At 35.6% G+C, this 21,453-nt stretch overlaps 2 protein-coding genes and 1 long non-coding RNA gene across 3 annotated transcripts; 1 reads left to right on the plus strand and 2 right to left on the minus strand.

The window, feature by feature from the left end:
- Nucleotides 1–735: 735 nt before the first annotated feature.
- Nucleotides 736–2,581, minus strand: LOC108810461 (uncharacterized). The gene is made up of 6 exons (XR_001943107.2): nucleotides 2,519–2,581; nucleotides 2,257–2,437; nucleotides 1,858–2,014; nucleotides 1,323–1,765; nucleotides 1,104–1,244; nucleotides 736–1,027 (listed from the first exon to the last, which is right to left on the minus strand). It is a non-coding gene; the product is annotated as an uncharacterized LOC108810461 (long non-coding RNA).
- A 4,947-nt stretch (nucleotides 2,582–7,528) lies between these two features.
- On the plus strand, nucleotides 7,529–9,231 carry LOC108808181 (uncharacterized). Its single transcript, XM_018580365.2, has 4 exons — nucleotides 7,529–7,960; nucleotides 8,250–8,870; nucleotides 8,938–9,060; nucleotides 9,148–9,231. Exons 1-4 carry the CDS (start codon nucleotides 7,529–7,531, stop codon nucleotides 9,229–9,231), a joined length of 1,260 nt encoding a protein of 419 aa, XP_018435867.1.
- A 1,401-nt stretch (nucleotides 9,232–10,632) lies between these two features.
- LOC108808182 (uncharacterized protein At4g04775-like) lies at nucleotides 10,633–10,947 on the minus strand. The gene has a single exon (XM_018580366.1). It carries the CDS (start codon nucleotides 10,945–10,947, stop codon nucleotides 10,633–10,635), a length of 315 nt encoding a protein of 104 aa, XP_018435868.1.
- Nucleotides 10,948–21,453: the final 10,506 nt, after the last annotated feature.

The raw sequence follows: 21,453 nt of genomic DNA on the forward strand, positions 1-21,453 counted from the left end.
ATAGTTTTAGATAATTAGATTGAGATATTTTGTATATTTTAAAACTGAGGCAAACAGACATTTTCTCATAATATAATAGAATTTTAATTTTTTAATAAAATAAACTGTTAATTGTTTTTAATATATTTTATCAATATTTTTAAGCAACAGTATATTATTTATTCTTTTTTATATTGGTATTCATGTTTCTACACAATTCTAAAATGTATTTTTATTTTAATAATATAGATATAGGAATATGTTGACATTTTCTTAACGAAAATGTTAGGTTGAAGATGAGATGTGATTTCATCTTTCAATATAGTTATTTATTCACTTACTAGGGGTATTTCGGTGCTACGCGCCGGGTTTGGACGTTCTATCTGTTTGAGGTTCTGAATGCAAAACAGTGTAAATGTATGTTTTTGTTATTATTTTGTTTGAAGTAAATTGTTTGTTGAGAGAAATCAGAGGGCAAACTTTGGATTTGCACGTCTTGTAAATGCATTTTTGGCTACCTGCTGATGAATTTGAATGGTAAAATGTTTTTACTAATGGAAGTGATGCGAAATTCTTTCTGTTCAGTACAAATTGTTTATGATAAAACACAAACAAACTTTTAAAAGTCAACGAAGGTGGTTAACATATAACGTGAAAAATAAACAAAGTACATATTTTTATGGTTGAATCTTTAACGGAAATTTGATAACAGGAGACAATACATATGGGATTATTACTTTTTCCAAAGAAGTAAAATGCAGAATAATTCAAACTTTATTTTAAATTTACTTGGTAGACGTATTTTACCAAAAAAAAGCAACTTGGTAGAAGTATTATAAACTCCTCTTGGTCTTAAAAAGGTTAGTAAACAAAAACATAACTTTCTATCTCTGAGTAATGTAGTGGATAAATTTCTCCAGTCTTAAGAATTAGTAACAATTCTTGCATAGATGTTGGACGTTTGGGAGGTCGCAACTTCGTGGTGGTTTGAGTCTTGCCATGTTGTTTAGATACATGTCTTCCAGAGGAATACATGTCCTTCTGTTAGCTTGAACTCAAGTTAATATAGTGAAGTGAGTTATGGGATCACGGTTTAGATCTTTGATGATTTGGTTGGTTATTACCTCGCTCTGAGTCAGCAACATAGACGTTGTCATCTTGAGCAGGAAGGATAGTGTCTTGGGTGTATTGTATGTCTTGCTGGGGTGCCTTGCAACTTGCGCGGATTATTCTTCATTGCTGACGGGCAAGCCTCCCATTAGATTCTGAGAATATTAATCATAAAGTAAGAGCCAAAATGCCAATAATCAATATTTTGATGGGGTAAAGATCAAACAGCAAACCTCTGTTATTGAAAATAATAAGAGAATGAGGTTTGGAGATAATAATCAAGTGGCAGAGACTCTGATGCCGCTGAGAACATAGCCTCCAAAAGAGCTCATCTGCATGTGAGGGTGAGTTGTCAGCAACTGCATTTTGGGCATGTTCCAATTTTAATATCTCAACAACACCTCTCGACCAATGATATATCTATTGGGACAAAGAAAGATACATGATACACGGCTCTGTTATTTGCATATTGATGGCCATCTTCCCTTACTGAAGGTTCTGTCAGAGGCTGTGAAATTTTCATCATCAAGAGATTATGTTTTTATGCACAACAACAACCAAAACATACTGAGAAGGTTTCTTCTTATGACACATACCTGTTAATATTGATGATATATTGCAAAGGGAGTAGAGTTGGAGAGAATACTTATTTGACTAAATTACATGGGTTTTGGACCTGTGCATCCATAAATAAACTGCAAATCAGTGTCGACATGTATTAACCGAAACCAAATTTCAATTATAGAGAAACACTTATATAGTACTCACTTAGAGAAATCGTTTTCTGTCCACATTTATATTGCTTCTTTAGAAGCTTTGGCTCCAGCTTTTGGGGCTTTGATAATTTTGCTTTCAGGAACATTACTCATTACGTTGGCCTCAGCTGACACAGATATTTCTTCTGCATATCAGATGTAGATGATTCCTGCATTTTTTCAATTAGAACATTTTTTTTAGAATCTTAAGATTTATAAAACTGAGACTAAAGTGAAACGGCAGAGGTTGGAACTTGCTTTAGTATTAATCTCAGCATCACCAACTGTTTCAGGAGATGCAGTTTTGGCTGATGAGAGCTCGGTTACGATGCAGTTTTAATTTTGGACAATTTTTGAATGAAAACTAATTATTGAAAACAATTAGATATGGTCAAAATCAGATTTTTGTTACCAGAAACGCAGGAGACTCGTCATTCCCGTCTGAGAACAACGTCTGGACTTCAAATAACAAAGAAATGGCTGTTGCTTCTTATAACATCAAATCCACTGATTTTGTAAATTGCCCACTCTTTCAAAAGATGTCTGAAATTGCTAAGGCAATGAACATTGATGGACCCTTGTAGAAGCATTGACTGTGAGGAATTGGACACAGTAAGCGAATATCAAAGTATAAAATTTTAAACCAATAGATGAGGGGAATTAAGGACAAATACCTTTTGATCAAGGCGGAACATGTCAACTCCCATTGCTCCCCACCTTTCTTCACGTTATGTGTTCTTTTTTGCGTACACCTTTATATCTTTTATATCCTTACTAGGGTCGGCCCGCCCTACGGGCGGGATGTGATTTTTAAAATAATTTCAAAAGTTGGAGTATGTGTTTAATAAACAGTGTTTGTTTATTTTCTTTTATTTTTTAAAATTTGTTTCTTGAGTTATCTTTTGATTCAGTTTGGAATATGATAAGTAGGTGATAGTTACACTGCAGTTAAAATTCTGGAACTCTTGACTCATTTAAAAATTGATATATCAGTGAAATTATGTTTTTATTGTGATGGTGTTGTGAGTTGTCTGTGTTTGTTCGAGATGACAATTTTTTTTTGTTTCTGTAGAATATTAATGAAAGCGACGGACATGATTTTTTTCGTTTACATATAATTGTTTTTGATATTAAAATACTTAAATAATAACTGTTTCATATTTCTTAAGTCTTGTATGAATATATATTACCTTGCCTTTTATGTTTCTCTTCCTAAACAGAAACCTGGTCGGAGGAATAAAGTCATGGAGGAGTAATAATGTTTTCATCATTTCGAACTTGTCTTCTTGTGTGAATTGGTGGAATTTGCTTTGTAGACGTTAAGAGTCCTCATTTTGTGACATATTTGTTTCACTGAGGTCTTTAGGATGATACTGAACCCGTGGTTTATGGAATTTGTTGTTAGTATCAACCGTTTTAGTTTTTTTAGTTAGTTGGACACCATATGAATTTGAAAATATGGATATTGAATTATTTGCGTGTTTGGTACTGTTTGTGAATCGTATTTTTGACGTAGAGCAACGATCTGTTGTTAATAGTGATTCTTACGAACATGAACGTGAATTCAATCAAAGAATCACTTCACAACGATCAAAATTTTGAAATAATGGGTTGTCCCTACTTGCATGAATAATCTATCTTCTTATCTCAAGAACAAAATTGTTGTACACATTTTAATTTTTTAATGAGCAAAGACGAACCATATTCAAACGTGTAGAGGATTAGCTTTTAAAATTAGGACAATAAACTAAGGGTAATTTAGCTACAAAACCAAAGAAGATTGGATAATTGGCAATATACCAAAGATGGCAAAACCGGATGGACGCGTCATCAAAATCGGTGTTAAAAAGACCACAATACCCACGACGCTTCGTTCTGTCCTCCATAGCGTTTTAGCTCGTAGGGTTTTAGTCTCTGACACGAGATATCTCAAAAAAATTTGGCCAGATACAGTATAGATTTCTTTTACACTAATATAGATTGCATCGGTAACCCAAATAGTACAGTGTTTGAGGATAAGTCTGACGCAAACGGCGTCTCTGTAGACGAAAGCCAAAAGATTTACCTCCCATGCGTGTTTCAGAAGATCTATTCGAATTCTGTGGGCGTCTATAAAGAACTCTTAAACGGTTTCGCAATAATATACAAACACAGTTGAGTTAACTGAAGAGAAAAGTGAAAAGTCTGCAAACGATTATCATCAAGGTATTCGACTCTTTGTCTTTTCTGATGAGCTTTAAATATCTCAAAGCAAATCATTGCTAGGTCTCTGTATTTATTTTGTCGAGCATTAAATCAAGATTTTTCAAATGATTGATTCCTTCGGTATAAACTGATTGATTTGCGTTCATGTTTTGCAGAATGGGTCGTGTTTTCCGAATCTGGCGTGGCGACTGGAAAAAGAACGCTGAAGAGCACTGGAACTTTCTACCAAACCATGAAGACTATGGGTTCACTATGTGGATGGATTTCCCTGAGACATTTGAAGTAATCGATGAAACCGTCAGGGAGAACTACATGCTCGGCTCAGCTACCCCTGTTCTCGTAACTTACGGGATGCCAGATTGGATGATGTTTCCTAGTGGACCGTCTCCTCCGATTACGGTGGCTACAACAGCTGACCTTGTCGCCTTACTCTCCCAGAGGCCCCACCCTGCTGAGATAACACTCCTGGTTACATTTGGAGCTAAGAAAGTGGCTGAGTTTAACTTCCTCTCTCGTTCAGATTTCACTATAGGTTCTTCAACCTACGTTGTCGGTTCTGCTCAAGATGAGATAGCTAGAGCAAGATATGAGTGTAAGTGTTGTATTTTATTATTTGATGCGAACACTAGATGGTCAGTGGATTGTAAACTAATAACTTTATTTTTTTGCAGCGTTGGTTTTGGGTGAAAGGCTTCTCATCAGCGAGAGAGTAATGTCTGAGATATTTGGAGAGCAAGAGATGCTCCTCCTCCACCGTGTGGCGCTGGAAATGTCATATGCTGACAGGGTTATGGGACGCACACGAGGTTCAGGGGTGCCCTAGGGAGTTGAAATCATTCAGCTGGATGATGATGACGACATGATGGAGGCTTCTCAGATCGGTAGGACCGAGAACGGAACACTAGCACCAACTGGAGGTAGTGCATGAGTTTTAACCGGCTAAGTACAATTACTTTATGTGTATGTGGTGTTTTGCACGGATATTATTGGATGTTAACCATTTCGTTTTAATACGCAGGTGAGATTGTGCCATTTCAGCCTCAGCCACTAGCACAAATCCCACCGGCGGAAGCACCACCGGTTCTCTGGGATGTGGGGATGGATATGCTTGATTATCCGGAGTTCTACAACGCTAAGAGGGACGGGAAACTAGTAGAAGCTGAATCAACTTTCTGGAATGAGATTATCGACGAGAATTATCAGTCTCTCCAACATGTTTACCTCATCACAAACAGCAGGAACAGGACATATGCGGGACCGTCTGAAGGGGAAACATCAACTGGTTCCACTGCAATCATTACAACTCAGATTGGAGGAGACGTGGTCCCTAGCCAGAACGGGTCAGAAGGTAAAGATTTTAGAAACATAATTTAAATTGTTGGTGTTGTTGAAGTTCGAATATATGTGTAAATAAACATAAGCGTGGTAAAACAGTTAATGCAGGTGGTTCTGTGGATGGAGCAGGAGGAACAGCTAATGTGAACGTCCCCACACCTCTTCCAATGCCATGTCTTACTCTTAGTTTGGCTTGTGGCTCAGGAGAACCGGAGGCTCAGCCACTCCCAACTGCTAATGGTGACACCACATCTTCGGAGGAGAGCGTTCTTGAGGGTGGGTTCTGATGGTTAAATGCGCTGTCATAATAAACTAAATATGTTTCGGTGTCTGTTAGGATCTTATGAACTAAGGTAGTGTCTCACGTTTGGACGGTTAAGAGAAAGTTTAACCTTGGGGGATGGTTTTTGGGGTTAGACTTTGCTTTAACCGTGGTTAAATCGGCAAGGTTAAATGTTTTGTTCTTAATGTTTTTAAAGTCGGGATGTTGGCGGCATAGATGGTCCGTCAATAGAAGTTTGGGAACGATGTTGTGTGGGTTTGTGAAATATGTTGTAATCGATCCCACAAACCATCTTTATTTTCATGGCTTAGTTCCATGTTTGTAATGAAATATTGATAATCGCTTATTTGTTTCATATTGTTGTTGCTGAATCATTGTTTAGATCGAGCTGAGCAAATAACCGATTATGTTAAAATGAGAAGAGTAATGTAGAAACATGTAGTTTCTTCTACTCTGAACTAACATTTGGTTTCTTGTGAACATGGTCAAATAATCTTGTTAGCTGGATAAGTGCGATACATAACCGTATTGATATTTGGTTTGGATACTCCTAAAGTAAAGTAAATGGATAAAAATATATATAACGGGTTAACTCAATCTCTTTGAACATTTGATAAGTAAGGGTTAAAGGGATAGGGTTGGGGGTTAGCGTAACTGTTTAGGGTTTAGGGTGAATGCTTTAGGGGTTAAGACATAAAATTTTACCTACATGTTTAGGGTTTAGCGTAACTGTTTATGGTTTAGGGTGAAAGCTTTAGGGGTTAAGCCATTTCGAAAATAGGAGAATTGTTTGAGAAACTCGTTAAGTGACCGCGTATATTGTTTTGATTTCGGATAACCGGAAAACAAATTTGTTAGATATCCTGGTTAAGTCACTTTTGTATTTCTTTTAGTAACATTTTTGATTAACTGATAAGTGAACCGTATTTAACGTCTTTATTTAAGTTGCCCGGGATTAAAATCTTATAGAGATACAGGTTAAGTCATAGTTGATTGAATTTGCTAACATTTAGGAATAACCGTTTAAGATAATATTTTCACTGTATTGATTTTGGTTGACCGTATAACACATTTGATTCACATACCGGTTAACTCTTATTTGATTTTTTCGGCTATACCAGTTTAGTAAATTATGGTTAACTTAATAATAATACGGTTATACCTGTTAAGTCATTTATCTACACCGGTTAAGTCTTATTTGATTAATTTTGGCTATACCGGTTAAAAATTTATGGTTAACTAAGCCATTTTGGCACAAGATCACTTTGTAAGAAGAAATTTAGAGAGCTATTTTAATACTTACACGTCGTTAATAATTATTAGTCGGATAAATTTATTGCATGTTTTCCTCCAGCAGTGAGATTACTTTTCAATAATTTTGGCTATACTTGTTAAACCGTTATGTGGTTTACTAAATAATTTTATTCTGACTTGAAGGTGAGGAACTAGGTGATTATGGAGCTACACTACAAGTTGGAATGATGTTCAGGAACCGTGACGCATTCAAACAGCATATGGCTATATTTGCAATTGCGAAAAAGTTTTGCTGCCGGCACGCAAAATCTGATCCAAGCATGATGGTATTAAAATGTATAAGCTCATCTTGCAAATGGCGTGTCTATGCAATCAGGTTAAAGGAATCAGAGGTTTTTGAGGTTAGGAAAGTTGACCACATACATTCCTATTCTACAGCTGACCGGGGTGGATACCAAGGCCAAGCCACATCAGCGGTCATATGAGAATTGATGAAAACTAAGTATGCTGGAAACGGGATCGGGCCCAAGCCGACTGAGATTTGTAGAATGATGCGTGGTGACCATGACGTCTCTATTTCATACTGGAAAGCGTGGAAGTCAGGGATATGGCTGTGGATAATGGACATGGAACGAGTAATGATTCTTACAAAAAGCTACCGTCATACCTCAATAACCTTGTGTTAGCAAACCCGGGATCTTTGGCAAATTTGCACACCGAACAAATAGATGGGGGCGGACACAGATTCAAATATATGTTCCTTGCATTGGGAGCGTGTGTTGAAGGATACCAATCCATGAGGAAGGTGGTTGTGGTTGATGGAACACACCTAAAAGGAAGGTATGCCGGTTGTCTACTCACCGCATCAGCGGAAGATGGTAACCACCAAATATTCCCCTTGGCGTGCGCCGTTGTGGATAGCGAGAATGACAAGTCGTGGGAGTGGTTTTTCCAAAACTTATCCTCATTTTTTTCCAACGACAGTGGATTGGTCCTGGTATCGGACATACATCCATCAATCTACAAAGCTATCAGCCAGGTTCTGTTTAAATACCATTTCCCTATCTCTTTAATTTAAGTGAAGCCATTATTAATAATCTTTGGGTATTGCATTTCACTTTTCCGGATAAGTAGATGGTGTGATCATTTCCACAACTACACCAAACATTCTCCAATTATCAAATCCTGCAGTTTGTATTTTAGTTAACCGGTAATCAAAGTTGTTAGCTAGGGCGTTGTTATTTGTAGCCGTCCATAAAATGTCCACATTGGCTAAAAGTATTACAAACCGGTTATTGATTGTACTCATTGCCAATGTTGTTTTGCAGGTGTATCCGAGTGCAGGGCACTGCATCTGTGTTGTCCATCTGAAGAGAAACATCAGGACCAATTTTAGAGAAAGACATTTGGGACATCTGGTTGCAAAGGCTGCAAGGGCGTATAAGTTGCACGATTTCTATGTAACATTCAACGAGATAAAGGCAATGGATCCTGCTTGTGCATCATACCTGATCGAGATAGGTTTTGAACATTGGGCACGATCCCATTTTTCTGGAAACAGGTACAATGTTATGACAAGCAACCTGGCTGAGTCTTGGAACTCGGTCCTGTGCAAAGCGAGGGAGTTTCCAATCGTCCAGTTGCTTGATTTCATCTGTGAGAAGATTATGACTTGGTTTGCTAAGAGGCGTGAGGTGGCAACCAAGTGTTCCGGAGAGCTGACACCACGCATTGAACAACAACTAAGAAACAACTTTGAGAAGACTGGGGGGTACCATGTTCTCGACATAGCTGAGATGGAGTACGCAATCCGCAACAAGTCTGGCGTAAGCTTTCATGTGAACCTAAGCACAAGGACTTGCAGCTGTTATGAGTTTCAGATGCTCGGAATTCCATGCTCTCACGCAATTGCTGCGGCTCTGAAAGCAAACATAAGTGTGAACGACCTGGTTATAGATCAATACAAGCTAGGCTTCTTGAAAAGTGCTTATCAAGGAACTATCATCCCCGAAACAGGCTCAAATGGGGGGGGGTCCAATGCCCGCGGTTATTAACGACCTCCAGTTGCGTCCACCTGCAACTCGACGCCCGCCCGGGAGGCCAAAGAAGCAGAGGTACTTCTCCAGAGGAGAGAAAAGGGTACGTGTTACACACTTTTGTATGAGAAAGATATATATGTTAAAAGATAATATTTAAATAACACCACACTTATGAAAATGCAAGCAGGTTAAATGCGTACGCCGCAGGATCTCATGCAGCAGGTGCAAGGGCGTAGGACACAACAAGGCCACTTGCAAGAACCCGATATAAGTTAAGATAAAACCGGAACTATGTAATGAGAGAACTTCAGGCGCGGGGCAGACTTGTATTGGATGTAAGGAGGATGCAGACGGTGGAAAAAGCAACTAGTTATGTATAATATTCAGACAATTACACAATCTGGGGGTATGTAGGGGAAATGGATAAACGCTTTGTCATGATAAATACAAGTTCTCTTCTATTTATATTCTGAATGTCTGGAGAATCAATGTCGTATAGAAAACCGTATTTGACTTTAACATAGCCGGTTATCATGAAGTTTTTACTCTGGCTTTAAGTTGATTAGCCGGTTAAACAATTGAATGAGATAGCTCAATTAATATATACACAAACCATTGTAGATAAATAACATTATTAGCTGAACCCTAAACCCAATAAATAAACACTAAACCCTAAAACCTATACCCTAAAACCCAATAGATGAATCCACAACCCAAGAAAGAACAAATTGACCCTAAACTCAATACCCTAAACCCAATAGATTAACCCACAACCCAAGTGAGAACAACTAAACCATATCCCATACACCCTAAACCCTAACTCCTAAACCCTAAACCCTAACTCCTAAACCCTAAACCCTAAACCCTAAACATTAAACCCACAACCCAAGAATGAACAACTAAACCCTAAAGCCTAAACCCTAAACCCTAAAGGCCAATGGATCAACCCACACCCCAAGCATGGCCAACCTAAACCTAAACCCCACAACCCAAGAATGAACAACTAAACCCTAAACCCTAACCCCTGAACCCTCAAGGAAATAAACTATATCGTAAACTATATCCTACACTCAAAACACTATATCCTAAACCCTGAAGCTTGGTTCAACACAAACCAGTAAACTATTAGGGATTATTAAACGGTAAACAAATGATCAAAAATTTAAACCGGTTTGTTAGCCGGCTATATGCACCGGTACACGTTACAATAAATAATGTCCGGCTATTAATTTGTTTACTTGGTTAATTCATTTTTTTATCCGGTTAAACAAATGTAGGAGATTCCTATTGATTTTTCAATTACGATACAACATCTAAACCATAACCCCAACAAAATTCTAAAACCTGACCATAGGTAAAACATAACCACTTACCCGTTGATAATAGTATAAACCCTATACCATTGAAAAAATATAAACACAATTAAATTACACGGTTATTATTGTTGCATCAGGTTATAAAATACAAAAACCCGATATTTATTTTGTTTGCATCTGCAGATATATTTGTTAGCCGGTTAACCAAATGTATACGATAGCTAAATATTCATTGAACATTGAAATAACAATACAATTATCCTTACCGGATAAAACATCCAAACGCATTACAACAACTTAACAAATTACATGGGTGGAAGAAATTGTGATAACCACAAGATGAAAACTAACGAGGGCTACTTCCGAAGATGTTTAGACGAGGCCGCAATGACTTCTACAATCTCGGTTAAATCTTTCTTAAACTCGATTACCTGTTCCTTGATTTCTAGCATCCCATTCTCAATTGCCACTTGTTTTTCTGCCAAGGCTTCGATCTCCTCCACGATGGCTTCATCAGCCCACTTAAACAAATGGTTTTCACCAAACACAACCCCGCATCTGTAGAATCTGCGACCCGGGTTTTCCTTAGTTTTTGAGGTTAAAACAACTGTCAATGCTCCACAAGGGCACCTACGCAGTATTCCAGGACCCATTTCCATCTTAATATCCATCACGGATGAAGAGAACATATATAAACGTTAATTACCCAGATTGTACTTCGGGATATCGAAGACAATAACCAAATGTGGGGACATAAGATTAATATAAAATTACGATTGGGGATTGGGAAAAAATTACCTTATACGAAGATCTTTGCTCGCCTCCGCCTCTTGCCTCGTGTTATTGGAAGTACAAATGAACTCTCTCACTTAGATTTGTTACCTAGGTTAAACGCTGCGGTCTAAATAGGAAAAAACCCCTTTTTGAACAGTAAAACCGAAATGGGTCTGTTTAGTTTACCGGATGAGCCTAGCCCAATATCTACTAAATATAGGCCCGTTGGAAGCAAACAATTGAGAGTGTATGGATGTTGGACGTGCAACTTTGTAAATATCAGGCACTTTTAAAATATAGCCGGCTACATGAAAATAAAAATACATGCAGTAGATATATAAATTCGATAATGCAGGAATTTAATTGAGACAGAAAGAGTGTCTTGAAAGTGCAACTGAATTAAACAAACTGGAGAAGTTCAGGATTCGGAAAGGTAACTAAAAATAAACATTGCGGTTATCAAAGAGGACCGACAGAAGCCTCATAGAGAGTGACTACCAGCCTCTCCACATGGCTGTCTATATCATCTGCTGTGATGCACTTGCAAGCATCGATCCCACCCACCGCATGCGCTTGGATAAAAAGGACGGATGAGACAGCTGAGTCTTTAACTTCTTTTTGCTGAGGGATGGTACGGGGCCTTTCAATTGCCATTGCTTTGCAATCTCTTGTTCCAACTTGCCTCCCAACCTGCTTCAGAAAATAAGGAAACATCAATGCTAGGGGTCTTACTTCTTTGTTCATCATGTAATCCGTCCTTTGCGAGATGTTGCAGTCGAACACAGTTACGCTCCAGCATCCGCAATCCACACATATGCCAACCCAGTACTTTTTATCCAGGTAGAATGGAAAATAGAAACGGGCGGCATCAGAGGAAGCCGGAAGCTGCTTAAACATCTCAACAACACTCCCACTGAACTTGTAGCTATCTGTTTTTGTAAACTTCGAGAACTTAGTGTACAATTTGGTGAATTGCGAGACGAACTGTGTGTCCAGGAAAACTGAACTGGCTTGCTGTTTAGAAGATGAGTCAGAGCTGAGCAATGAACTGGTGTGGAACATAAGCACATCGACGACCTATTTACACAAGATTTTGGCACACAAGTGAGAGATATAAAAAAAACGCAGGGAGGCAAATTGGGAGGAGCAAACCTTTGACGATACTTGGTTTTCCCTCTGAACAACGTCGTAGAGTTCGGTGCTCTGAATAGTCCCCTTCTCAGTAGTAATCTCACTGTCGCAGTGAGGCGTGCAATCAATTTAGCCGGCCAAATTTTATTAAAAACGTGTAAGTATTAAAATAGCTCTCTAAATTGCAACTTACAAAGTCATCTTCATCTTCTCCATTAAAGCTGCAAATTTGGCCGAATAATCAATGTTGCCTCCCTTGTAGATCGCATCAGCCACAGCCTTCTTCGCACGGTTCAGAAATCCTTTGTCACACTCGTACTCTCCCATGAGCGACTTTGTTGGTACCTTTTGCCTCTTGCTTTTCCTACAACCATTTGCTTCAGCGTCTGTTGGATCTAAGTTGAGTTCATCAATAACTTCATGGCCAGTCTCGACATTGACAGTGGCGTCCGTAGTATTAACCACAACTGCCTCCTGCGCAAGGCCAAGCGAGAAGGTTGGGTTTGGAAATACCAATGCTGGATCAAGAGGCTGCTATGTTTTAAAAAGGGAGACAAACCAATAAGACAAACTTCGTATTAGATGGTCAGTAATGGAATATGATGTTCTGAAATGTCTTTTACCGATTCCGCTAGTTCGTCTGTGTGTGGAGGAGGTAAGTCGTCATCTTCCGAGGAGGTGTGTTCTGCCCGCACGGCTTCTTCGCAACCATCGTTAGTGACACCATCTACATCGGTGTTCGGTTCTGACATACTAGCACCATCCTGTATATAAGATATATTAGCCGGGATATCGCTTCATTAAATGTTCAAAATAAAGTTTAACCATCCAAGAAATTACTTACATCAGTAGGTTGCATAGATGACCGGTCAGCAAAGTTGATTGCATTCCCTATTATGGTCGTTGGATCAGGGATTGTTTGAGTGCCCGCATTCACCACGGTTGGGGGGCGAAATGACGTCTCCACAGAGGCAACTGGTGGTCTTGCAGTCAACTTGAGTAATTCTTCGGAGAGTGTTTTAATTTGGCGAGCATTATCTTGAACCATTCCAAACACGTCGTTGATGTTTACAAGGATTGTTTCGGTGAACCCGTTAGCGGATTCCTCGATGGTTGATATGCTACCATGTACTAGCTGGAAGTCCTCCTTCAGTTTCTCCCTAACAACGGAGGCCAACAAATCTATGTCAACGACATCTGGGATCCAAACAGTTCCCCCCAATATGGTTTATCTTCCATGAAGTTCTTCGATTTTTTCTTGCACCGTTTGGGGAATTTGTTGCAGTTGAGTCCCGTCACCAAAGCAAAATCTCGGATTGAAAACCTAATTGGTTTTCCGGCGAACAAGAACCAAGCCTCATGCTTCTTCAAAATCTTAAGTTGTCTCGAAAGTAGATATCTCCCAAACCTACCGGAGAAACTGGGTTTGTCGGCGATATCAACCAATCGGCCAAATTGAGTACCCCTGATGTGGTCCACTTCTGCGGGATCAAGAGCATTAAGTATCTCTCTGATGGCGCCTGCTTTATGATAAGGTGTAACCCTAACTCCGGCGGGTTCTTCTCCGATTGCGAACATGCGTTCCGGCAGACGACAAGGTGGTCTCCGGGGTCCGTCGGTATCTTCCATCGAGAGCTTTAGTTGAATAAAAAAGTTTTCTTTTGGTAAATGTGGAAGAGATAAATTTTGAATTTTGGGTGAAGAGGTGACAACTTTGGGTTTTCGGAAAGGAGCATGCGTCTGACCACCAGTAACTGATGCGCAGATACTGACAAGTTTGATAGGGAAGAGAAAAGATCTTGGCGTATCGAATAAGAAGATTCGGTGTCTGTTATTTACATGTTTTTCAAATAGGGGTAGCAGTGTAAAACCGCTTCGTGAACAGTCGCGTCCCTTTTTGATTTAGGTAGTTTGCCAATATTGCACAGTTCGTTGGTATAGCTCCAAATTTCTCATAAACTAATCCATTAAACAGCTAACAGAGACCTTTACGTTCTCTGTTTTTTTTTTCACACTTTCCGCTTTGGAGATTTCTTTTAATATTTGTGGCGTTTGCTGACCTAAGCAGAAGATCAACCTTTGTATTAATTAATCTCATGATCTTAATCTGCACCACCACTCTCTTCCTTTTATGGCTAAGAAAATAGATATATAAATACTAATTTGCAGCTTCTTTCTTTTCGAAGAACTTTATGCATATGCTTATGTCTAAAACGGATCTGACAAAATTGGTTTTTCTTTCTTTTCTTTGTTAACATAAGAAAAACATATATATATTTGCTCACATATTAGCCAACCACAACTCACTCTCTTCCTCAACAACTACAACTCATGATGTCCTTAACCCACCAACGGTCTTTGATACAAACCCTACAAATACACCAAAAATTACTACATTTCCTCCTGTGACCATAACGAATACAAATCCAGCCACAACTCTTACCCCTCCAGTAACAACAGTCCCTGCTACACTCACACCACCCGTGACTAACTTAATGACTCAGTATCCTCCAACACAGCCCCCAGGGATGGTACCTTTTCTAGTGATTCCAGCGCCTGTTGCCTCAAACTCTCCTTCGTTTCAGGTCAAAGCTGGTTCGTGGCAAAGCCTGGAGCCTCTCAAACCTCAATCCAACTGCCTCTTGACTATGCATGCGGGTTAGGTGGAGCGGATTGCTCTCAGATACAGCAAGGAGGCAACTGTTATTCGCCTATCATTCTTCAGAACCATGCTTCATTTACCTTCAACAGCTATTACCAGAAGAACCCTTCTCCACAAAGCTGCAATTTTGGAGGTGCAGCCTCGGTTGTTAGCACCAATCCAAGTGAGTCTTTCACTGAATTGTGGAGGCGGCTAGAATGATTGTGGCCTGCCTCACGATCGCCTGAAACATAGTTAAGAAGCTATCAGTGCTAATCAACGGTGACAATTTCAACATATTATCAGTATTGAATTTACATAAGAGGAAACCAAAATCTATACTAAACATCCTGATCAATACTACACCCAAATCAATACTAATAATCACAATACAGTTCGCAGTTATTAATAGATGAGAGCAGTAAGACTTTATTTTTCTAAAAACAAAATAAGAAATTACAAAAGTAAAACACGATCAGGTTTACATGAAACACTATCAAACTCACAATCAGCCTCGAACTCACCGGGGAATAATAACAGTAGACAAAACAACATGATCAATACTAAACCAAAACAAATACTGATAATCACGATACAGCTTGCAGAGAATAACATAATAACAGTATGACGATTAAAATGAACCCATAACGATTGATACATAGAAGAAAACAGAAGATCACTCACGTTTACATCCTCCATGAGAAAATCCATCCAGAATCGAAGCAGTCTGGCCTCGACGACGGATGAGCACCGGTCGGACTTCAAGTCGGAAAATAAAAGAGAGATTAGCACAAAGATATGAATATGAGTGAGATGTGTAGCAGATAGATTGTGGAGATCGTGATCCGCTGAAGAGAGATACTAACCTATTTATACAGAAATTGCCGTCGAAACAACGCAACCGAAGCTCTCATAGTGGGATTACGAATTAATGTGATTGAAGACGAAGTAGTCAGAACGCCTTCCGTTACAGGAGATGCATCTGGCTGTTTCATTCCGGGGAGGGATCTCAGACGTCAAGCGGCGCTGTCGTAGAAGGGAGGAGAAGATACGCAATTCTTCGTATCTGCATAATTAGGGTTATAGACTTAGAGGTCGAATCCAGACACAGCGACAAATGCATAGCCCATCACATAATAAACAATCAAAAGCCCAGCAAGATAAGTGTTTAATGAAACGCGGAGTTTCAATACGGTGTGCCACGTGTCGACGCGAGAGAGAGCTAATTATCTAGCTGGATGCTGATGTGTCCTCACCAGAAGAGAAGAAACTCAACTTTATATAAATAGATTCGGAAAGTCCATATGCGCGGCACACTCGGGTCTAATGGTTATTAGAAAAGCGGGAAAATCGAAGAGTATGCTGGAAGGAATTTTGGTATTTTTATTGGTATAATACTTCATTTATATGTATTTATATAAAATACATGTCAAAGTGACACATCAAACATATATAATACATTTTCGGAGGAGATTTTGTTTGTTTTTGAAGTCAAGGTTTCAAAACAAATGGGGAACTTTTGTATAGGGGATAAAGTTTAGGAGAAGATTGGGTTAATAATTGGTTGGGGAAATTAGACGATGGCAAATAGATGGGTTTAACAAGAATTTGGGCCAAACTGAAATATGTACTTTAGGAAGTGACGTGTTTGGATCAAGGGTTTTCGTTTATTAAACGGACGATTTTTCAATTCCCCGACATTATGTATCTGTTACGTGGTCGAGCGTAGAATGCAAACGAATTGATCCAATCGACACGGTTACTTTCCGCTTCACAATTACTCGCCCAATTAATCGGTTAGGCGGCCAATTTTTAGAACATGGGTTTATATATACAAAGAAACCTAAAGCTGGCTCCTTTCATTATTTTTTTCTTTTTTTTTTTCTACCAAGCTCCTTTTATTTAGTTTTTTTCTTTGTCTATTCTATGAAAACCATTAAAAATTATTTACCAAAAAATCATAGCTAAACTATATATACTATTATTTGAGAAGTGAATTTGCTGATTTGTTATTTTCTACATGATTTTATGATATTTTACTTATTTGTCCTTTATTTTGCTTATGTGTCATCTTTTCTATGGTTTTAAGATAAATCATTAGTTTAATTAGTATTATTATTTAAAAACTATTTTAATATATATATATATATATATATATATATATATTAAAAACATTATATTTAAGATAATTAATAAACAAATATTAACTAATTCTACCGATGAATATATACTAATATTTTTAAAGTATTTAATATTATTCTTATCATGATATTTAGGATATTTAATTAATAAATAGATTTTAACAATAAATATCAACAAACTCTACTTTATCATAAATAATTTATTTTATATTTAGTTTGTGATTTTAATAACTAATATTATAACCAGTTCCTCTGATTCTTATTAGAAAAATTGATCCAAATACATATTTTTATAATATTAAAGCTGAAATTAAAGGTAAAGTATCATTGAAAATGTATATCGTTAAATATAAATTGTATATTTATGTTAAATATTCATATATTTTGAATATAAAGATCATATTCCTAACCTAAAATAAATTAATTTTTATTTGTGCATGTCAAACATCAAATTATTTTTTGATCCATAAATTATAAATGTCAACATATTTAAAACCAAAATAGTAAATACTATGTAAACGACAAAATGAAAACTAACCAAAAAAATAAAAAAATATAGAAGAACATAAGATGACATTAAAATTTGACAAATAATAAAAATGATATAAATATAGTCTAAGAGAATTTAGATATTTTTTTTGTAATTTTCTTTTTGTTTTTGTCTCATTGTTCTAAAAGTCTGAATTATAGAGAATATTTAATATTTATTGGTTATTATTAGTTTGTTGATGTTTTATTGGTTCTGATTGTTTGTAATCAAATGCCACTAGATTGTTATTCAGTTTACATAAGTGTTTATTTTCAAATCTAAGTTTCCTAATTTAATTATTAATATTTTTTATCCAAAATATACATCCCATAAATAATATAAAGAACATAATTTAGTACATTGATTAACAAGATGAATATTAAAGTTATATAATTTGAATTTGTATCTAATTTAATAATTTGAAGTTTGTATAAAGCCATCAATAAAATCTCAATAAAAACTTTTAAAATGGTTATTATTTTCACTTTAAACTTTCAAATTTTAAACTTTTATAATAAATCCTCAAACTAATAACACTCTAAAGAAAACTACGAAAGTGGCTCATGTGTTTTTTTTATTATGGTAGACATAATTACAAACACCATAGACATGATGCTTAACTCAATTAGTTTTACTTCAAAATATATTTTGTTAAAATTAATTTTTACCGATTTTATTTTATTTTATTTATAGATAAGTTAATTCAGTATCTCTAATTGTCTTGTTGAGTAAAAAAGTCGTGAAAATCCAAGAACCAAAATAATAGCAAAACTTTTATAGAGAAAACAAAAAATGTGAAAAATATGTGTATGATAGAGACAATATAAAGTAATGATATTTTTAATATTTTAGTATTCTTAATCTGTATTTATGTGTTCTAATGTGTGGTGATTCTTCGCTTTTTTATTTTTATTTGCAGAGTTTTTAATTTCTAAGAGTTATAGGATAGCCGTGTCAATATATTTTGATTTATACTAGTACAATAATTATAGATTGACATATTCTTCGTATATAAATTGTTTATTATGATAATTTTTTTTACACTATAGTGAAGTGGTGACAATGAAAAAAAAATTGGTTTATTAGAAAGACAAAATTTAATGTATATGTTTAAGCAAAGCAAACGGAGTAGTGTTTAAAATTTTGTGACATGTCCATCATAATAATAAATAAACATGTAAGACTCTTTAATTTTTTTTGTTAAGAGTGTTATTAGTTTGTTGTTCAAAAAAAAGTTATTAGTTTAAATATTTAGTATGAAAATTAAAATTTGAAGGTTTAAATTGAAAATTATGACCGCTTTAGAAGTTTTTAAGGAAATTTTCCCAATTTACTTAACTTACTATTATTTTTCCTTCAACTATCTTAATAATTATTAAATACATACCATAATCAAACAAATTATATTAATATTTTCAAAATAAGATATTTACAAAATATATTCTTATATATCTTTTCTAAGATTGCATTTTAATAATAATTTTTATATATTTGTATTTATAATGTAAATATATATATTTCTTTTCAATATTTATTTTAATTAATAAAATCCGTAATTAATATTAACTGTTATTGTAATTTAATATTAATTCATTTTTAATTTATAGAATAAGAAATAATGTTTCTATAATATTTATATATACATAATTCATATTCATACTTAAATTTCCAAAATTAATAAATATAAAGTAACTTAATCCATTAATTAGCTATTGATAAATTATAAAATTAAAATAATTACATATATATAATAACATATATTCATGAATTTTATAACATAATTTCAATTTATCATAAAAATATTAAAGTATTAAACTCATGAATAATATTATATTTTAATACACATATTTAAATTAGAATATTAAAAGAAAATTTAATATATTAATTAAGTATGAGACATGTTGAATGACATAAACTTAACTTATACCATAATAAAATAAATTTGGAAGAATAGATTTTTTTTAAAAAAAATGCATATTTATATTTTGAAGTTTTAAAACATAAGTAAAATTAATACAAGGCGAGTTGTATAAATAAATTATCATAATTTTATAAAATTATATTTATATAAATAAAGTTTATAATTCTTAGAAAATAATTATTCGCATGAAATTTACTCCCGCACTTTCAGAATCTAGTTCTTACACTTAAATAAAAAAATCTAGATATGATATCTAATTTAATTGAATTTAATATGTGTTCTTAAAGTTCAGTCAAAAAAATATATATGTTCTTTGTCAAAAAAATGTATAATACGTTGAGTCCATGTAACTATTTTCAGATACTTATTTTTTTCAAACTTCTCTAGAATCTAGATAGGTTGTAACCAAGGTTTTTCATTAAAGTGGGATAAACAAAATATCCTGTAAAAACATAATAGTAAAATAAATATTTACCAATATAAATAAATTTGTACCATTATTTAAAGTTTTAAAGTATAAGTAAAACTGATATAGGGTAAATTATATTAAGGTTTGAACATTATATTCATAATATATCCATATTCATTTAAACATTCATCGCTTAGAATACTTTAAATATTATAATTTAGGTCAAGTTATATTACGTAATGGGCCATTCATTGGTTCAACTGACAGCCGGGTCACAAGTTTTAACGGTTTTTTTGCAGGGTTTATAGAATTTTTAAATAATGTGTTTTTTGAAAACCAAACTGGATTACATATAAGGTCACCAATTTTACCGGTTTAACTGTGAATCTGCGGGTTTCGGAACACTGAATATAACGCTTCATCTGTACATTTAATATAGATACACAATCAATAATATAAAAATCTATCGTATAAATTTAGTTTGTTTTAAAAATAATTCCGCCTTTAAAAATGTAGATCAAAATATAGTGTGTTTTTAAGGTTTAGTCGATTTTTGTCAAAAAAATGTATAGAACGGAGAGTCCATGCAACTATTTTCAGATACTTATGTTCCAAACTTCTCTAGAATCTAGATAGTGTTGAATAATGAACGGGAAAGCTTACTTTGATCATCGACTAAACAGTCGTATATATACATGATACATGTAGTTATCCTAACTATAAGATAAACATCAAACTAGAAGTAGATAAGGATGAAATAGAATATGTCGATCATATATATCGGTACATAACACTCCCCCTTGATCGACACATCTGGTTCATGGTTCATTCATGCTTTTGATGTTGCCTCATTAAAACCTTTCCAGGAAAACCCAGTGGGACAAAACCATGGATAAGGAAAAAGAGTACAACACATGAACTCCCCCTGATGAATGCATCACTGAAGATCTTTGGATGATGCATTCCTATCTGGTCGATGAGCTTCTTGTAATACTTTGTAATTTCGCCGGCCTTCTGGAACTTCATTTGGACATGGTCAAGACGTGCTCCTTTGATGCTGACCACTCGGCAATGTCTTCATGTTCTGGTCGGATGGATGATGCTCAATCAGTACTCGGATAGTACTCGACCGGTACTTGGATGTACCTCTATCCTGCGATTAAATCTTTCTTGCAGGTCCTCTCGTGTCCCACGGTTCCTCTATTCTCATGGCTTTGCCATACTGTGGATACTTTCATTTTATTATTGACTCAGACATTCTTCTGGTCACTATCTCTGGATGATGTCTCATGACTTCTTTCGTTTTGTCGTAGACAATGCTATGTTTTCGAAAACATACATGTTAAGTCATAGACCTTGTCATCACACGCCAATATACTCATATATGGCTAAGGTATTGCAGCCTGATATAAAGATATGGTCCGGATATGATACTGCAATTATATGGTGTGGTCCACCTTATAATTTGGTAGAACTTGGTCGGACCATAAACCTCAACCACTCTTATGATGATTGATTCTTTTATTTCTTTACTGATGTATAGACATTCAATATTAGTCCCATATACTTCATTTGGTACTTGACCACACGTTTTATGATACTACCATATGCTGGTCGATCTTTCCATTAGC

Source organism: Raphanus sativus, chromosome 6 (assembly GCF_000801105.2).
Source record: "Raphanus sativus cultivar WK10039 chromosome 6, ASM80110v3, whole genome shotgun sequence".
Lineage (NCBI taxonomy): Eukaryota > Viridiplantae > Streptophyta > Magnoliopsida > Brassicales > Brassicaceae > Raphanus > Raphanus sativus.

Excerpts from the sequence above, each read along its gene's own strand:
- LOC108808182 (XM_018580366.1), bottom strand. The coding sequence starts at position 10,947 with ATGGATATTAAGATGGAAATGGGTCCTGGAATACTGCGTAGGTGCCCT.
- LOC108808181 (XM_018580365.2), top strand. The coding sequence starts at position 7,529 with ATGGCTGTGGATAATGGACATGGAACGAGTAATGATTCTTACAAAAAG. Across the intron at positions 8,871-8,937 it reads ACATAAGTGTGAACGACCTG|GCTCAAATGGGGGGGGGTCC; the intron begins GTTATAGATCAA and ends TCCCCGAAACAG. Across the intron at positions 9,061-9,147 it reads TCTCCAGAGGAGAGAAAAGG|GTTAAATGCGTACGCCGCAG; the intron begins GTACGTGTTACA and ends AAATGCAAGCAG.